The sequence below is a fragment of the Corvus brachyrhynchos genome, unplaced genomic scaffold, assembly GCF_000691975.1.
Source record: "Corvus brachyrhynchos isolate BGI_N302 unplaced genomic scaffold, ASM69197v1 scaffold220, whole genome shotgun sequence".
Classification (NCBI taxonomy): Eukaryota; Metazoa; Chordata; class Aves; order Passeriformes; family Corvidae; genus Corvus; species Corvus brachyrhynchos.
Window position 1 is genome coordinate 927,758 of NW_008236209.1, and position 16,819 is coordinate 944,576.

Consider the following 16,819-nt stretch of genomic DNA (forward strand, 5'->3'; position numbering starts at 1 on the left):
AAACCCATCAGTAAACTGGTTGTGGGAGGATGCTCTGGCACTTTCCCAGCACTGCAGGTCTTCACATGGGAGACCACAGACTGCTTCCAGCCATACCTGGAGGAGGGAGCAGCAAAGATTTCTCCCAGATTTTCAGTTGATCCTGCTGTGTGCATCTGGGAACCCACGGCTGGGAGGGGGCAGCCGCCGGCCGAGGCAGCGCAGCCCCAGCACCAGGAGAGGGGCTCCAGGTGCATCCACCTTCTGTGTGAGAGGAGCAGCCTCTTCCCAGTGCCCTCAGTGGGCTGGAGGGGGATGTTATTGGGTTGAAGTCTGTGCTACTTCTTTGGTCAGGCAGAGCAAGAGTTTCAAGCAGCTCTCTGCTGCTCTCGGACAGATCTGCAGTGGGCAGAGGAAGCCCCCATGTGAGATGGGGCTGGCACTGCACTCTTGCACTTCAATTCATGCTGTTTTGGGTGATTTCCTAAAGATGCTTTCTCAGCCTCCAATGATGTAGAATTTGGCAGAATTGGTTTTTCTGGGAGGGCAGGGAAGCCACAAGACCAAAGACACAGGTACTGTGGGGCCAGTGCCCTGGCTGCTGCTCTACCAGCATGGCTCTTACAGTCCTTGGTACTGTCAAAGGGAACTGTCAGGTTAAACCCACGGGCTTTCCTACAGCATGACAATACTGTGATGTACACACAGCAGTGTTTGTGTGGAGCACTTTAAGGTATCCTGAGAGGATATCTTTCTGCCAAATTAGTAACAGCATCTTCAGTCTTCACATAACCATTCTCTATACGTTTGTATGACACTAATACAGGCAGATCAAAGGGGCCAGCCTGCAAAATCAGAAGAAAAACAAACATGTATTGCAACTGTTACATTCCCAAACTCAAAAACCTTTTCCTGGGTTATTTTAAAAAAAAATTAAATTATCTAGGAGAAGAAGAATGATTAGCCCATGATAAAAGTGCCAAATATCATTCACAACCAAGCAATCAGATGACAAATCGATTTTCACAATTTGCAAAATGCTGCATGAAGTCTAAAGTGGCATCTGCCTCGCTGTCTGTCCCCGGCAGCTCCCGCTCTGGGCTGGTCCAGCCGCCTCCCACACCAGTCTGCATCAGAATGCAGTGGTGGAGAGCACCACCTAATGTCGGTGGGGAAGGACTGGCTGCACGGGCCGGCTGCCAGATGCACTGGAGGCCTGGCAAGCCGGGCTGCTGCACCTGCCGTGCCCATAAACCTGATTTCTCCAGCAGCAGGCGCGGGCACAAAGGTGCGAGAGGTCCGTAGATAATCTGCAGGCTTATGTTTGCAGCAGACACCACACCTGACATCTCCACTAAAAGCAGAATTGTGAATTCAATTAGGCACTTTTTTTATTCTGCTACTGCCTTACTACCAAGTTTAAAATCAAGTCAACCCACACGAGGATGCTCTGGGTGTGCGTACAGACACACGGACACCGAGACATGCCTCCGTCCCATGTGCCCACATACACAGATAAGTACATGTGTTTAGTTTCCATCTATGCAGATGAATTAAAACATACTTATTCTATCTGACAGAACAGCATGCACCCTAGAGAAAGGGATTTTGGTACAATTCAGATGCAATACTGGAATCATTTTAACAACTGAGATTTCAATGCTTCACTGTAAATGTATCAGCATTAGCTTTTATAACCAGTGTTAGCACAATTCAGACTGCACTCTCAAATTAAACTTTCTGTAATATTAGACTGAAATAGCAGTTAGATTGAAAGATTTGTTTACATATTGCCAAATATTTGAAAGAATCTGTACAGATATGGGATTCTGAAGAAGCTGGATAGTACCACATCCCCAAATTAAAATGTATCCCAAGCATTGCATCTCCATTCCACAAGGACAGGTGCCCCACACCAATAGTCAAAAGGATTACAAGAACCATGGTTTAATTGATTTGGAGGGGGTTACATTTGGTTAATTGATGCCCTTAAAACCATCCCAACTCCTCCGGACAGGGTACCTGTTACAACACATTAGACTCATCTGAGAATGTTCTTAAAAGAAGTGGTGTGACAGAAGGTCTGGCCGACAATGAATCAGGTGCCTTCCTGCTGCTCTGCAACAGCGAGGCAAAGAGACTTATAGCACACATGACCCTCAGCCTGCCTGGGGTCAAACAGTGCAAGACACACAATCCTTTTTACAGCTGAGTCATTTCATAAAGGATGGAGCAACACACGGTGATTAACACTGGCTCGGTTTTGCAGGGCAAGAGGCATGGAGGGTATTCAGAAACTGGCCCTGCTTCTCAAAATGTCTGGAGGTTTATGCTGCAGGTGCATTTGAGGGAGGAGGAAAACATCCCTGATCTCCACATAACTGGTATTTTTAAAACAGCAAGTAATGGTGGAGATGTGCAATGGAACCAAACACTAGGGACATGTAATCAAGGTGCTTTTCTGTGCATGGCCCCACCACTCCCATGGTCAGCAAGTCCAAGACTATCCCTCAATGTGAGGGCTGTGGCTTAATCACACAAAGAACAACGGCAGCATTAACAACTGGGATGGACTGGGCAAGGTGGGCACTGGGGAAGCTCCTCCTGGGTCAGACAAGCCTGAGGCACTTGACAACTCATCCAGAGGACAATCAACATCCATTCCACCTTGTCCCACTTGTATCTGGTCCACTAACACAAAACTACAGCAAGGAAGGAGAGTGTAACCAGCTTTGTCTGTGTCCACCTCACTTGGACATCCTGAGCACAACCAGCTCACCCACCTGAGGTGCAGCAAGAGACCCAAGGGGAAGAGACAGACGAAATATTTAAGCAAAAGATTTAAATTAAGGCAAAAGGCGGGGGAAAGCAAGGTTTTGCTGTGTGAGCAAATCTAAATGTGGGTTTTCAGGAGTTAGGCATTAAAAGGAAGAAAAAAGCAGTTGAGCAAGCAACACATTGCGACTCAGAAAGGAAATCACCTTATTCACTCCAAGAAAAGCTGTGATTGCTGGAAGTTTGAGAAAGCATGAAGATAGTGGATGTTCCTGAGGAAGGAAGGCGCTTCGTTACCTAGTTCACAACAGCACAAAAGACAGAAAATTGCAGTACAAGAAAGAGAAAGGCAGAAACCAAGGAAAACACAAATGCGCCTTGCAGTTAAAGAAACAAACAAAATCAAAACAAAATCAAAACAACCACCACACTTCCACACAGAAAACTTAATAAAGGCTGAGCAGAGCTGATGAGCTGTGTTATAGGACACTGGGGGTGAAACCCTATCCCCACTGGGGTCAAGGGCAAATGCCCATCAGCTTGGCCTGAAGTCCATCCTACCCTTCCAGAAGGGATCCTCGGCTGCCAAGTTGTGGTTCAGACCCCTAAACAATGTTCCTAATCCTGTTTTTCACTTAATGCTCCCCTTGGGTCTTTTTATTACAATATTAAGGTCGGAATTTTCAACAAAGGTCTTGATTTGAAATCCTCTACCTAGTCTTAGATGCCTTTACAAATCAGGTGACTGACTTTGGTGTCTGATGGCAGACACAGATATCCAGCTCCTTCAGGCATTTACAGTAAAGCTCTTACACAAAATGTACATTTAAATATGGCTCAGCCTGTGTTTAGTTTGGGATGCACATCTGGAGACTTTTCTAGACAACACCCAATTTGCTTTGCTAAGTGATTTCACAAGAGCCTTTGTTAAATGAATATAAAGCACTCTTGAAAGTAAGTATTGCAAGAGGGAATGATCTTTGGTCAGCAGCTGAAGGCAAAAATGGGTCACCTCCCAGGTGAGTTGAGCTGGGGCTCAGAAACCCCCAGGTCATCCTTCCAGGGCACTGTCCCCAAACTGTCCTATGTCTGCAGCTGAGAGCAACTCACTCCCAGCCTATTCAACAGGGGTGCCAAGCTAGAAACTATTAAATCATACTCAAGTAGAAGAAGTTACATAGATCCTCATAAAATACAACCATGGCTTTCTTACCATCTCTGTTGTTTTCAACTTTAATGACACCCCGTCCCTGGAAGTGTTCATGGCCAGGCTGGATGTGGCCCTGAGCAACCTGATCTAGTGAACTGCAACCCTGCCCATGGCAGGGGGCTGGAGCTGGATGATCTTTAAGGGGCCTTCCAGCCCACACCTTTCTGTGATTCTATCAACGATCCAGGGGTGGGGCTAATCTGGCTGCGAGTTGGCCAGGGGTGACCCCACACCATGTCCCTTCACCTGTGCCCTACTGCAGCCTGGGGACATGTAAACCCGAGGTCAGGAGGCCAGGGCTGGCTGGCAACACAGCACATGCTGACCCAGGGCAGGACTCGCTGATGCTGCAGGGGAAGAGAGAGGCTGCAGGAGGGGAAGGCACGGGGGGGGTCAGCAGGGGCTGCCCAGGGGATGGGGCTGCACCCCTGGGACGTTCAGCACCTCTGGGCAAGCAGAGACAAAGGCAGGGGGCTCAGCACAGCGAGTTGTGAGCCTGGCAGTGCTGGCCTTCCCCACTTGCAGGAGCAATGAAGAAAACTTTTAAGAGGTTTCCACTTCCAAAGGGAGCCCTCCTTCCCCAGCAGGGAAGGAAAGCTGTTCAGAAACCAGACACCTTTCAGGGACAGTGAACACCATGGTCTGAGCCCTCGGTTATGTATGGAGGATGGGCAGATGTGACAGGACCTGACCCTGCTCCCACTGCACCAGCACCTGAGGACACACCCAGGGGAGAATCCTGCTTGTGTTTTTCTGACATAAAAATGAGCAATTTTTTTCAGGACAAGATACGGCGTGTTTGATGGTCAGTTCAGGCTGGACAGGGCTTACACATTTCTCTAGGAGACAGAACATTCCCACCCAGGGAAGGCAACTAAGGAAAGGCACAGGTTGAGTCTCTCCCCGCTACAGATCTAGGCAGTATTTTTAGAATAACTTCTTGACGTTTTTGGCATGTGAAAGAGCAAGACAAGACTCAAGAAAGCCTCCCTTGAGATGTGAGTGGTACATGGTATTGTTACAGGTTCATCTGGTGCCTAAGGGTAAGAAAGGTCTTCCTAAAAATACAGTGGGATGCATCATCTTGTTCCTTACCTGATGATTTTTCTCTTTTATATTTTTTAAAACTATTAGAAGAATTTCTGGGAAAAGGCTGATAAAGATCAGGAGAATTATTGCCAGCCATGTGGAAACAGAAGTCAGCATATGAGCAAATACAAAATACATTCTTTGCTGCTTCAAGAAAGGCCTGAAAAAGAAAGGATACAAATAAATTCTGGTTAACATGGATTTTCCAAGGTTAGAATCAAAGGAGACTTCATGTCAAGCTGTCAGCAGTTATGCCTCCCTTTCAGATGGAGATGGGTACAGCACAGAAACACATTGTCCATCCTTCTCCCAATCCATCTCCTGCCTCTGACTGCACTATTTCTGGAAGAAATACTTCAGAAATGTCACCATCCATTTTGAATCTTCCACATCTGTTACTTTTCAGGGTGGGAAGAGGATTGAATTTAGCTACCATCACTGAAAGATAAGTTATTCACCTCATCAAAAACCAGGTACTTTTATTTCAGCTTCAGGCTTTGCTATGGCTTCTAGTTTGGGTTTGATAGTGGAAATCCAGAGTCTCACAATCACAACAGGTTATTTGCTCCTTCCTCCCCCTTCCTTGATGAGGAAGAGCAACCAACAGCTGTTTGTGAAAAACACCATCAATAACTGATGACAAGGATCCCAAAGCAGTTTTTGCTTAGTGTTAAGTCAAAAATATTGAGCTATGCAAGTTAAACAGCAGAAGGAGTTTTCAGTAGAAAACTCACATTTCAGCACAGAGTTGTGGCTAGACTGCAGATCTGGATCTGTGGGTCAGCAAGAGTTAACTGAAGAATTAAAGCTTGTGATGCCCAGATAAAAGATTTAAATCTGTTCTACATCCTTACTAGCAGGCTACTGGATCAGGGATCCAGCCAATAGCCCATGGGAAAGCAAAGGTGTAAAATGGGAGATGCTGTCAACTGTGAATGTCAACTGAGCACTTACTGCAGCACAGGAAATACACAGCTGGTAATGCTGGTAAGGTACTAATGCTCACCTGCCTTTGCAGCACATTGAACCTAAAATACTGGTTGCACTCAAATCAATGAGAATTTCTTCTACTCAGATCCATGATTCCAACACCAGGACCTGTGCTTTCTCCTGTTTATTTTTCCCTCTTAAGCTGTCCCAGAGGGCCACATCCTCTTGCTCTGCATCTGCCTCATCTGTTCCTTCCTTCTGTTTCACTGGGTGAAATCCACCATGAATTCTTCCTGTCTCTCTCACCCACATGCACAAACAGACCCTAAAAGGTTTTTACTCTAGAACCTCCCAATAAAGACAAGAGCCTCAGCACCACAAACGACCCAGCGGGCAGAAAAGCAAACACCCCCTGCCAAAGCTGAGCACCTGGATGGCACCCAGGGCGTTCTCTCTCTCAGGCTATTCCCTCTGGTGGGCTGAGACCTCCTCAAACACATCTCATCATGCAACAGCCCTCTTCCAGTACTGGCTTTTGGTGGGTGTTGGATGGAGGCATCCCTTCCTCACTGAGCAGAGAAGGAGCAGGGTTGCACATCCCTTGCCACCTGCAAATCTCAGGATACCCCAAATGAGGGGATGCCGCAGCCATGTGCCCTGCACAGCCAGCACTGGGCATTCCCCTAAGAAAGACCATGGAAAGAAGAAAAGATACTTGCCAAATGACTCCTCCCCAAAAGAATGAGAAAAACACATAGAAAGCAAGGGAGCCCCAAATCACAAAGTGGTTCATCCACGTCCAGAATCGGGTGTCTAACGCTAGCTGTGGGAATAAAAAGAGAGAGAAGAAAGGCTTTAGATGCAGGGTGTATTGGGATTGTATTTATATGAAATTTCAGACTGGTTTCACACTAAGGTTGAAGGTTCTCCAAACAGCTACCTCTGTGCATATGGGCACCAGGAAAAACATTTTCAATATCCACAGTCTGGCACAATGTTAGTAGGGAAACAGTGACATTCTAATTGTAACTGACACTTTTTAATGGAACAAATTTGATGCAACCCTTGATGCTACAGGAAAGAAATGTCTAAAGGTTACAGGGACTGTAATTGCCTCTTGTCACCACCTGCTGTCCTGAACCAAACATAAAAGACCTTTTGTAAGGTCTTATGCAAACAGTTTGTTCTGGAAAGCTCCATGAAACAAAATAGATTTGCTATTGTTATTTGACACACGTGCTTTTGTGATCACTCTGGCACTCAGCCTTGTCTGAAACAAGGTGAACAAATCCAAATTCTCTATTGCTCCGCTCCTCTTGCTGGAACTGAACATCGAGGGGTGAAAGCAGGGGGAAAAGTCAACCATAACCAACTGGAGTCCTCAAAAGAGGGGAAAAAAATAGAAAAATAATTTAAACGGAAGATAAACGCTTAAAGACCACAGACTGCACAAAGGAAAGTAAGCAGGTTCTGCCTCTATGGAAGAAGATTTAAGTGTGGTAGAAAACACTCAGACATTTCACCTTCCACACATTCATTACACAGTTTTACAGAGCACACACGGGCCTTGGAAAACACCTGCCATGAGTGACTGAGGAAGGAAGGGAGATGCTGACCTTGAGAGTGACGGTGAACACCAGCACGGTGAAAACAATGGTCCCGAAGGTCCAGTTTCCAAACACCTGTAAAACACACACCATTGCCACAGGCGCCTCGGCCCTGCCCCGTGGAGGCACAGAAACAACGATGGGGACGGGGTGCAAGCAGGGAGGGCTGAGAGGGAGCGACTGCTAAGGGAGATCGACACTCGAGAGGCTCCAGGCACCCGCACGACTCGCCGCCCGCTACGCCACCCTGAGCCATGCAGTGCCACACACACGGGTGACCAGAGCTGGGACAGTGACAGCTACAACCTCCTACTAACAGCAATGTTGATCGAGGATACAAGTCATTGCACCACCTGCATTTCAGGATTTCTTGGCAATTTACTCAGTTTCTGCTTTCTCGCCACACTCATCATCGTGTCTTTGCAGTCCCCTCTGCAGAATGCACCAGTGGGTACTGTTCATCTGGTTTGGTTTGTGGGTACTAGTGACTACGCACACAAAGAAAAGCAGATACTGTATATAAATCCAAATGATGGCAATGAATGGGAGGGATGCTTACCAAAGGCTGTCAAGATCTGAACGCATACATTAAAACAGAAAGTGAAATGTAAAAGTTTTCAAAAAATGCAAAAAAATTAAATTCAATAGGAGTGAAAAAGGAGTCAATCAAACATACATGGATATTATGAACAATTGCTGGTAGCAGTTCTTACAGGCATAAGTGTTTACAGAACAGGACATAACCACAGATCCTATTGTAGTGCCACATAGACTTGACCCCTCAAGGCATCTGCAGAACATACCAGGGCTTCATGTTTCATTCAAGTATGACCAGAATGGCTATAAATACAGAAGAGCACTGATTTGACAATACAGGGGCTTGACTGGGGCCACATATCCTGGCATTGATGCAATGTATGAATATACATACATAAATTTCATCAGCTTTTCTCCAAGTGTTAGCTGCTAAAAAAGGTTTAGGTATTTTCAAGGGTCACAAGTGATGACGTAAAGAAGTTTCCCATCAGTCAAGATCTAATAACATGCTGCACATTACCCTGGGGAAAGGGTCCTGAAACAGCTCAGGCCACTACACGTGGCAGCCACCCTGCACTAATGCTTTGCACTCTGCACTCAGTTAACCAGCAAAATAAGAAAAATAAGAAAAAAGGAAAAAGAAAAAACCTCCAACTTTTTTCCTCCTCTTTCTGTACAAGTTAACCCAAGCAGCTCCCACACCTCGCTCATGTGGCGGTGCAAGTGCTCATCCCCACAGCAGAGGCATGAGCAAGCAGACAGCAGGGACAACATCCTGCTCGCTCCAGCAGCTGGGGACTTGTGCTGGCTCCAAAACAGGAGCAAAAGGCCAGCACCAGCCTTCCCCCAGGGCAAAGGGAGATGGGAGGCTGAAATCACAGCGCAGAGCATGCACAGCACACAAGCAGCCCTGCACCATGTCTGCGCTAATGAGCAGCATCTCATCAAGGTGGGCTAATTCAGCTGCTCACAACCAGCCAAGCACGTGCCAAATTTCTGGCTGTCCCTGGTGGGAAGGACAGACACTGCTCCTGCCCTGGGCCAATGCCTGGGATCACACAGAAGAGGGGACGAGCGCTGTGCAAAGCTCACTGGGTTGGAATAGAGCTGTGTGTAAGACTAGTCATTTTACCTAGTGAGTGTAACCAGCTCTGCCCTGTTTCCATGGTGATCTGGAAAACGTTTTATTTCAAGCATTTGCTGCAGAATCACACCATAAGCAAGGCTACACTGTCGGACAAGACTCGAGACACACTGCACAGATTAAGCGCGTAGATATTCCCTGCCAGGCATATCAGAGGCAGTGCACAAAACAAACACTCATCTTCCTTTTTTTGGTGGCGTTACCTTTCCGTTATCTTCCAACGACGAGTTTTGAAAAAGAAAATAAACCCCAAAGAAAAACACGAGTCCTTCAAAGGCGCCCAGAAAGGTCCAGTATAGGAACGGCCTCCACTGCAGCATTGCATTATCCGACACCTTCCTGCCAAGAGATGGAGTAACAAGACCATCACCACCACGTTTAGGATGCGCTGCAAAGCTCCTCACAGGCACAGGATCAGGGGGCTTTGGAGCAAGCCCTTGCTGTAGGAGGCAGGAGGGAAACCACAAAAATACCTGCCAGTGTTCAGGACATAAAGAACACTTCTCATATGCAGCTGCTGATCATGAGAAATCACAAGAGGTTCAGCATATGAATTGCTTTGTCCTTCTCCTTTAGGTAACTTGGATGAAAAAGCACAAAGTGAACCAAGGCAACGCTGTCCTGAGCCTCTCCTGAACCCCTGCACTGCCCATGGTATCTGACACTATCTGCTTAATTTTAAAAGCAGGGTAGGGCTAAAGAACAGCTGTCTGGGATGCAGGAAATCCATGGTGTGCTTCCCTCTTTTTGTTGAATGCACAAAGTCCTTTTTTGAGAAAAGCTCTGCAAGTCCTGTTCCCTCAAGTGGTGTTTTTCTGCACAGGCTGAAAATAACCTCCTGAATTGTATGGTGGGTGTTTTTATCACAGGGGTTGTAGCAGGAGGCTCTTGGCTGAATTCAGGATGAGATCTGGCACAGAGGCAGCAGCACCAAATGGATGGGCTATGAGCAAAGCTCTGCAGGGACCACACACAGGGCCTGGGGAGTGCAGGGTGGCTATCAGGGCAGGAGGGAGTTAAAGACAGTTCCCTGCATCATTATCTTTCCAGATTACTTTCTTTAAAATCCCTATCTTTTTCACATTATTCTCCTTAACTCCTAAAGCAGTACATCCATTTTCAGCAAGATGCACTTTGCAAACCTGCATGGTGCCGGGCTCCTGTAATTGCAGTTTCTAAAACAAGACCCTATTGAATCCTACGTACAACGATGCCGTGACCACGCTCTAACGTATCACAGTTTGGGTCTGAGAAAAGAGCAAGGATAAACCAGACTGGAAGTGGTGGGTTATCGCAAGGAGAGAAAATACAAGCAGCTTCCTCCCTGCGAGCTCTGTTTAGCATTCCCATTTCTGTCCTGCAGTGCTCATGGTAAACAGGCTTTTTCCAGACTCAGGATCTGCACTGCAGCAGCTCAGCACTTCCTCCAGCAGCAGCGCAGCGGGCGCTCTGCATCCAGCAGCACAGGCACAGTCATGAATATTCAAACTAAGGCTGTTTCCCCCCAACAGACAGACCCCAGAGATCAGAGAGCCCACCAGGGGAAGGCACAGGGGCCTGCTGTTATTGCTCTCTGTCGCACAATACTCAATTACCAAGCTATTTAAAAACACAGATGGTGGCATTTTACCATACGAGGGAAGGAACAGAGAACTCTAATCAGTCATGGCTCTGAGTGTTCACTTCAAAACCACCCAAGCCCCTTCCCAGCCTTACAGCTCTTGTTGCATTCACTGCTTCTTCTACACCTAAGGCAACTTCCACACAATATTTTGGGCACCTGGTAATTCCCTTTTCTCTCTCTGCACAGACATCACTCTTGGCTCGAGCACAGCTGTGCCACACGTGGCTCCTGCACTGGTGAAGAGCATCACACCACAGTGACAGGGCTTGCACAGGGCACTGGCCAAAGCAGCCCTGACGTGGTTTTTTCCACAGGGCTGAACTCACTGCCAGGCTGGGGAATTAGCAACAGGGACACATGGAGAGGGGTTTTCTCCAAAAAACCATCTTCCTTAGTCTTTGCTGAAGGGCTGCCCCAAGCGTATGTGTGGGCAGGGCTGGGAGGAAGATGGAAAGCATCTCTGTTTCTGGGCAAGATTGGAGCCTCTCCCCACTGCAACCAAGGAGAGAAGACAATAAACAAAGCAGAGAGAGACAGTGTAAGCTGTCCTTTCCCTGGGCAACGTGGCCAACAACTGAGCACATGGATCGATGAGCAGAGCTCCCTGGGTTCTGATAAGGGGACCTGGCCGGTGGAGGGGAAGCCTGGGGGACCATATCCATTTAGACAAGCTGAGAAACTACCTGCCTGAGCTGGGATTCAGAAACATTCATCTTTCTGAAAAAGAATGGATCCTTTTTCCTCCTGAAAGCTACATCTCCCTGCCATGCGTTACACGCTCTACCACGTGCTTGGCTCGCACTGCCTGGCTCAAGGGAAACATGAATGAATGGTCTGGCCACACTCACAGCTCGATTTTTCTTACAGATGAAGAAGTCCACCTACAGTTTACTCTTTTATAGAGATACAGCAGTGCAATTTGCTAGACCAGATACTGTCAGAGAGCATAAACAAGTAGCAAAAGGCAGTAACAAGGCTGCTCAGCTTGAGTGCAGAAACAGCTGAGCCACGAGGGACAGAATGGCTTTTTCTGCAGTACGTGGTGATCCCACCACTGACACAGGACAAGGACACCTGCTTATACTCCTGCACCAAGAAAACTCAAACCATGGCTAACAGAGCTGTGCAGAGCCTTACCCAGACCACGTACTTACATGTACAGCTGAGGATCCGAGGTCAGCGTGTCGATGCTGATGTGCTGCTCCAGGAGGCTGTAAGCCAGGATAGGGAGCGATGTGAAGCAGATGTTGTACATGGTCAGATAAGCAGCATCATACAGTGGCTTAGAAGAGGAAGAAAGAGTTAAACGAGACAGACAGAAAAAAGCCTCTTTAAAAGCCTCTCCACAAACTTCCAGCCCTTGTCTCCTACATACCCTACAGGTTCATCCCTTTGTCACCCAGCACAGCTTCACTGGGTAGGAGCTGTGCTCCATGCGATGCAAGGGGGAACAAGGCACCCACAGGCTGCGTGGCCAGGAACCTGCTCCCACTGACAGGATGCTTTGTAACTGGCTGGTCTCATCTCCAGCTTATCCTCCAGAAAAACATAACTAAACAGCCCTTATCAGAGCTTTCCTGTTGCTGCTCTTGTGCTGCTGCTTCTATTAATACACTTGATGCCACCTGCGGCTCTCTAAAGACTAGACTGTTTTAGAGGAACTACAGCTTCTTTTTTTTTTTTTAAAAAGGAAAAGGCAAGTGTTTCTGCCAAAACAAGCAGAGAATTATCTCTCATCATTTACTCTTCCTGTTACTTTTGAGCCCATATAGACACAAAAGCCCTTTAAAGTGACACAAAAGCCAAAGCTCTTGTCTCCAGGCACATGAACCCACTCACCACATGGATCTGTCCCTCTGATGCTTACTTGGACTAACCAAAGCTCTGATGACACTCATTGTGTGTCTTTTTTTAAAGCTGCCATAAAAGAATGAACTGTTCTTCCTCCTGAGTGACATTTTTAATGCAGTAAAATGCAGCAGAGGAGACAAGATCAGGCAACCTTTCAAAACTTGTTCTCTTAAGAGAAGCACAAGTAGCAAAATCAGGTGCTGACAAACCAGCTAAATCCTTCTCTCATTACTTCAGGAAGGCGTCCACCTGTGTTTACGGCTGGTGGATGGGAAAGCAAGCAGATTGCTTTCTTTTCAGTTATGGTCTCAGAGTATTATGTTCCAGATACAGTGCTGAGCAACCAGGTCAGTTCCTACTGTCCTCTAGAGCAAGGTGGTGAAGGGACAGGATGCCAAAAGCCAAGTCTCTGCTAGGAAGCCTCATTATGCCATTTGCTTTTTACCTTGCCTTTATAGACAAATTACTGGAAGTTACCTGCTGTGAGAATCCACAAAAGAACTGGTATAAAAACTGTGGTAAAATGAAGCAAAGGTTCTAGGAAAACAAAAGACAAATGGTCAGTAGGGAAGCACCTGACTTCTCAGTCTAAATCTAAGCAGTTTTTCCTGTTATCAGACATTAGTGGCTGACATTACAACATCAAACAAGGTAGGGCACTTGTTCAATCAAGTACAAAACCAATCCAGTGCACAGTTAATATCTGCAGAAGACACTACAAGAATGCTCACATTCCCCTGTAAGCACTGTTTTCAATGGACAGACACATGGCACACACAACCTGCCCTAGGGGAGGAAAACAGAACTACAGAATATCCCACACGTTTTTTCTCCCGTTTATTATTTTATTCTACTGCCAAAGAAATGCATAGTGTAAACAAAGAAATCAGCTGCACACTGCCCCTTACCTTATAGAAGAAATACTGTACAAGGTGTGCTATTCTCACATAATACAAATGCCCATGTGCTAGTAGCAGTTTCCTTAAATGCTTAAACTTTGGCACAGCATAGTCGCTGTTTCTGGAGGCCTGGCGTCCTTCTTTGCCTTTTATCCCTGCAGACAGAAGCGTGGCAAGGGGTTAATCCCGAGGGGCTGCAATGTGGATGCTGCCCACTGGGTTTGCTCACATCACTCAGTGTCTCAAGGCGTGACAAAGGCCGAGTTTCCCTCCTGAGTGCCCCAGGAGACCAAACACTAATACACTCAGCGTGGTTCTGGCTCCACAACACTCAGAGCTGCCTCTGGACTTTTCAAGCTATATTTAGGCTGCTCTGTGATTTCCTGTGTAAGAGTGTAGAGAAGGGTAGCTAGGCAAACCTGATGAAAGATAAGAAATTGGTTCCCCGTGGGCTGGCCTGCATCTCACACAGCTTAGTTATTCCACTGCAGCTGCTCAGCCTCCTGAGACATCCCCACAGAGCTGTTCTGTTCACTCAAAAGCCACATCCAAATGAACTGCACTGGATTCCCTTCATTAGAGGGCACCATGGCATTTCCAACAGCCCCAAATGAAGAATGTGCCCTTTCTCTTCCACTGACCCTTCTTTAGTGGCATTACAGAAGTCTCCCATATTTCTGACACCAATCTGCAGACAGGAGCTTCCAGCCTGCTGTCAGTCACATGGACAGTGGAGACACAATGCACCTGGGCATCAGCCCCAGGAAACACACATGGGTCCCCGTGCTGGGCTACTAGGACCAGTCAGCACTGAAGTCTGACACTTTCACCACACTGCCCTTGCAACAACTGCCACTAATCACCCATCTGTTTGCTGCTTGTGCCCCTTTTTTCCTGAGCCCCAAAGCAATCCTTACCACCACAAACGTGGTCAGAGAGTTTTTGAAAATAACCTGCAGAGTATCACTGACAGAGAGAACGGTACTATCACAGGTGAGCAGTATATGATAGTCTCATCTCCCTCTCTTTTACAATGGGGATGGTGGATGGTAAAACACGGGCACAGATTGCCCAGAGAGGCTGTGGATGCCCCATTTCTGGGAATATTCAAGGTCACGTTGGGCAGGGCCCTGAGGAACTCAATATAGCTGAAGATCTCCCTGCTCATTACAGGCATTGGACCCTTTAAAGACCCCTTCCAACCCAAGCTATTCTATGATTCTATGATCTCAAGCATTAATCTGAAGTTAAACTCTGCCTCCAAAGAAAGCAAGAGCAGACCTCCCCCATTTTTCAGTGGGATTGGTTTAGCTGTGTGCCGTCAGAAACACCGACTGCGCCGCAGCAGTGAGCCCCAGCCAGAGAGCAGACAGGTCTGGGGTGTGAGATGGGTGTTTCAGGGACTCTTACCTATTCCCACATGCGCTTCCAAAATCATACTGACATCATTCGCACCATCCCCTATGGACAGGGTTATCGGGCTTCCTTTTGTGTTCTTCACCATTCGCACAATCTAAAAGATTTAAAAAAAGGACAGCAGCAGAACCCAAAATTCAGTTAAAAAGCCTCCAGAGACCTTGCCACTGCTCCCCCCAGGACAAGTAATCAGGTTTTTACAGCAACAATATAACGCCTGGAGAGTTCAGGTTAATAAAAGCCCTTGTCACTTGCTTTGCAGTCACAACCAGAGCAAAAGCCCAATCCAGCTGTGCAGGGCTGAAGGACAGTATTTAAAAACAAACCCCAGCAGCAACATCCTGCTCTTCCCTTCTGCCAGACCCTGTTCTCCCAAAGGTGGGCTCTCTCTGCAGGCATCTCAGGGTGCAGAAACACATCACTTATCAGGCTGGGACATCATCTGCTGTAGTGAGGAAGTCAGACTCCACTTGACAAATTTGGAAGGAAAGAAAAAAAGAGCAAACTGGGAGGTTTTGTTTATTTCTAATTGGCCTGGGTTTACAGCTTCCTGCCAGCATATTAAACAAAGGGTTTGCATTCAGATTTGAAAGAATGGTGTGCTTTCATCATGCTCTGAAGCTCAGACGAGGCTTACACATTGCCTGGAGAAGTCCTGGTTGATTAAGATGATCAGGTCAAGTCCCAGCTGATGAATTCAGTGTGCGTCACATCAGCCAGTGACGTGCTTCAGCCAGTTAGAGGTAAATACCTGTGCTTTCTGCAACGGAGCCATCCGGCAGCAAAGGACTGCAGTGCACTTCAAGCAGATTTGTAGGAATATGCTTTTATAATTGCTAGAGCCAGAGTCCTGAGAAGGGTTGAGTATCAGCGACAGCGTCGAGCCATCTATAATCAGGCCATACTCTTGACTCAACGTCCAGCTTCTGGGGCACAACAAGGAACACATTTGAAACATAATCAGACTAAGAAGTCAACCTAGCTGCTTGTAACACCTTAGCAAAAAAACCCCTCGTTTTGGGTTAATCGTCTTCCCATCCTTTTTTGGGGGCTTAGTAATTTTAAAAAGCTTGGATTTAACACGTGCCCTTCACTAAAGGAACAGCGCAATTAAGTTCAAAGCCAACTGCTACCAGAGATGATGAGCGAAGCAAAGAACTGGTCACAGCGCCTGCAAGGAACCAGTCCCCAGGGCCACAGCATGGTCCTATTTCTCTACCAAATTTGCACCTGAAATGTGCATGACTGGGTCCTCTGGCTCACTCACCTCTTCAGGCCTCCCCGGTTTTTGGGAACATCCTGAATCAGCTTTTTGTGGTACTCCAGCAGCAGCTCATGGAGCCGATCCTCCTTCCTTTCGCTCTCACCCACCGTTCTCGCTGTCAGCTCCAGCAGCTCTGTGCTGGTCTGGAAGAGCCTGCAGGCATAGCAGGTGGATTTGGCAGTTTCCATCTTGTCTCCTGTCAGCACCCAGACCTTCATGCCAGCTGCGTGCAGGGCTTCAATCGTCTCTGCCAGCTGCTCCTGCAGCCTGCAAGCAGAAGCAAAGCATCACTTTGCAGGTCGGCCCACACCTAACCCACGGAACCCCGATTCTGCAGGTAGGAGACACCAGCTCAAGAGAAGTTAATTGTCTTTTCCTGTGCTGGGGAGACCACTGCCACAGGAATAAGGATTACAAGTCAGCAATGCCAAATTTTTATTTGCAGGCAAAAAGAGAAATCACTGCTTTATACTTTTGACTCTTAGGCCTCACAG

The 16,819-nt window shown here is 47.2% G+C and overlaps 1 protein-coding gene across 7 annotated transcripts in view; it reads right to left on the minus strand.

Moving 5' to 3' along the window:
• The window catches only part of ATP11C (ATPase phospholipid transporting 11C), a 44,094-nt gene that overhangs the window by 2,538 nt on the left and 24,737 nt on the right, over nucleotides 1-16,819 (minus strand). For 2 of the 7 annotated variants that reach the window (XM_017742251.1, XM_017742231.1), the window contains 11 exons: nucleotides 16,329-16,592; nucleotides 15,813-15,987; nucleotides 15,056-15,158; nucleotides 13,655-13,800; nucleotides 13,224-13,283; nucleotides 12,050-12,177; nucleotides 9,475-9,610; nucleotides 7,600-7,665; nucleotides 6,703-6,806; nucleotides 5,060-5,213; nucleotides 1-824 (listed from right to left, as the gene is read on the minus strand). The exon at nucleotides 1-824 is cut by the window's left edge and continues 2,538 nt beyond it. In XM_017742251.1, coding sequence (XP_017597740.1) covers nucleotides 708-824; nucleotides 5,060-5,213; nucleotides 6,703-6,806; nucleotides 7,600-7,665; nucleotides 9,475-9,610; nucleotides 12,050-12,177; nucleotides 13,224-13,283; nucleotides 13,655-13,800; nucleotides 15,056-15,158; nucleotides 15,813-15,987; nucleotides 16,329-16,592 — 1,453 coding nt within the window. In that variant the 3' untranslated portion in view covers nucleotides 1-707. Of the gene's footprint in view, nucleotides 825-2,001; nucleotides 2,098-2,960; nucleotides 3,052-5,059; nucleotides 5,214-6,702; nucleotides 6,807-7,599; nucleotides 7,666-8,149; nucleotides 8,166-9,474; nucleotides 9,611-12,049; nucleotides 12,178-13,223; nucleotides 13,284-13,654; nucleotides 13,801-15,055; nucleotides 15,159-15,812; nucleotides 15,988-16,328; nucleotides 16,593-16,819 lie in introns of those variants that run through there. The other 5 variants (XR_001864514.1, XM_017742260.1, XM_017742237.1 and 2 more) reach the window with 5 other exon arrangements.